Source organism: Montipora capricornis, chromosome 8 (genome assembly GCF_036669925.1).
Source record: "Montipora capricornis isolate CH-2021 chromosome 8, ASM3666992v2, whole genome shotgun sequence".
Taxonomy (NCBI): domain Eukaryota; kingdom Metazoa; phylum Cnidaria; class Anthozoa; order Scleractinia; family Acroporidae; genus Montipora; species Montipora capricornis.
Window position 1 is genome coordinate 47985703 of NC_090890.1, and position 2500 is coordinate 47988202.

General features: G+C 40.2%; 1 protein-coding gene across 1 annotated transcript in view; it reads left to right on the top strand.

The window, feature by feature from the left end:
• The window catches only part of LOC138060364 (nuclear protein localization protein 4 homolog), a 14304-nt gene continuing 11804 nt past the window's right edge, over positions 1-2500 (top strand). Inside the window, exons 1-3 of the mRNA XM_068906120.1 lie at positions 1-97; positions 180-260; positions 2366-2478. Of these exons, the coding sequence (XP_068762221.1) occupies positions 86-97; positions 180-260; positions 2366-2478 (206 nt within the window). The 5' untranslated portion in view covers positions 1-85. The remainder of the gene's footprint in view (positions 98-179; positions 261-2365; positions 2479-2500) is intronic.

Here is a 2500-nt window from a genome sequence, read left to right on the forward strand (position 1 = left end):
TCGGTTACACGTAATGCCATGGCAAGATCACAGAGTGAAAGAGGGAAAATGAAGGGAATTAAATTCACTTCCTGAAGACAACGATATGTCTCGAATTGTGAGTTAGTTGTAAACCTGAGATCAGTTATTTGTTTAGTATGCAAATTATTATCCCCTTTGACTGGCAATTTTTGTGACAGATTGTTCGCGTTCAGTCTCGCGAGGGAACTCGTAGGATAAACTGTTCTTCCAATGAAAGTATCTCAACATTTCTTTCCAAGGTGAGGACTTTAGCATCGTTAAGAGTCACATTAGAGCTTATCATCAGCGGCCTAGTTTTGAATTCTTTTCTAAATGCCCGTAGTATTATTAAAACTTTCTAGTCTGCGAAAGACACAAGTTACTTACTCTGAAAAAAAAAATGTTTTTTCGGTCATTTAAGTTATTATTTTTTTTGCTGGACGAAATGGACGGTTTATCATCGCAAATAAAGCCTCAGTTGAAATGTAAGAACGGTAATTAGCAACAATTATAATAGGTGCAAGGGCTTGGATTCATTTTGTGAACCTTATCGCGAAAGGTCGCAACCATGCGCCCCCCATGGCCACTGATGTGAGTTGAGTTTCTGTTTCTACAATGTACATGCTCCAAGTTAATCTTCATACGTTATTCCAACTTCCCGGTATTTAAGTATAATGTTGCCGTTGCTATCAGCAGGAGTTTCTAGCTCGTACATGTTTGTTTTTCTCAAAGGCCAACATGCTATAATGCCATGCTTACTTTTGTACAGTCACTATGAAACAGCAAAAACCCCCTAGGGAGAGAAAATTTATGGAAAAAAATTCAGGCAGCCGAATTTTTATGGAGCACAACCCCCTCTAAATTGAAGATGTCTCTGAGTTTTTTACATTGTAGTGTGCATGTATAATAAAAAAGATGCAGTGCATTTGTGGATGAAATATAACAAAGTAGAGTTTCTAATGCTAGAGAAATGGGTTTGAGAGAAGAGATCCTCACACTTATTTCAACAATTTAAGCAATTGTCTGTTATAGACACCTGATAAATTCAGGTAGCTCCAATGGGATTTGAACCCATGACTCAAATCCATGACCACAGGAACAAATGAGCCCAACAAATTGAAATGCTCCCATCTGAGTAGCTAAATATAGCTTGGTTGGTTGAGTATTGCATGGGGATCAAAGAGGTCATGGCTTCGAATCCTGTGGAAGCTTCCTGAATTTATCAAGTGTCTATAATTGTCCAGATGCAAGGATCAATTCTCTCTTTCTTCTCTAATCACACTTCAAATATACATTCATTTCAGAAATGGGTCTATCAGCTGGGTTGATGTGGTAAATTGACTACCATAGAAAGCTACAAAAGCTAAGCGAAGCTTAAACCAAATTGTTAAACCCATTTCTGTTTCACTTCTGCACTGATGCAGCACCACAGTTTCTTTAGAAACTTAGCGGGTTTATCCATTTTCTCCATTTTCTGATACTACTACCACTACTACTACCACTGCCACTGCCACTACCACTACCACTGTCACTGCCAATGGCAGTGACATAAGCAGTACCACCACTGCCACCACCACTACCATATCATCGACACGGCCACCACTACTACCACTAACACTAACACCACTTAGTACCAACACTACAGGCAAACCATCCTCACTGCCAACACAGACACTCACTGCCTTAGTGGAATTAAGATATGGGAGGCAAAGTTTGGCCTAGGCAGGAGGTTGCAAGACAGTGTGAGGAAGGTGGGGCAAACGTCACCAAAAGGGGAGGGGCAAGGGGAAAAACTTCTGCTACTTGAGGCCGAGTGTGTAACTTGGCAAAAGTGGCAAAGAAGACCAGAATAAAGAATCTAAAATATGCAACAACCCCCGAGGAGTTATGGGCTAATGACCTGTTCCCAAGAGCATCAAAATCAGATAGAACATTTCGAAAAGGTTGATTATGTGAAAATTTTGGCTGTGACAATACCACCACCAGTACCACTACCACTACTAATCATCATCATCATCATAGTAGTACTAGTAGTACTTTGTACAGTAACTAATCTAATGCTATTTCCAGAGAAGTTTAAAGGCCCACCTTCAACCGACAGGCTTTTTGACGGTTTGTTTTTGTTATGGAAATTCGTATTGCTTATTGTAGGGATCGTTGTCGGATGAAGGTGGGCCTTCAATAGTGCTTCAACAACTATTAAGTTTAACCCATTGACTCCCGGGGGTTCCCCATTGACGAGTAAAATCGTCTGGCGTAGACAGAGTAAGATACCAGATACCATGCAGTGCATGTTGCAGATTACAGCATTAATGACCAGAGTTTTTATGTTAATGATTTATAAATGCATCGGCTGTACTTCCAGGTTTCATCAGAGCTTTCTCTCCCGAGAAGGGGATGGACATTGTATCAACAACGAGATAAATCTGGTGAAATAAAGAACTCTACTAGGAAGACTCTCTCTTCAATCGGCATTAAGTATGTTGTTGTTTATCCTTGA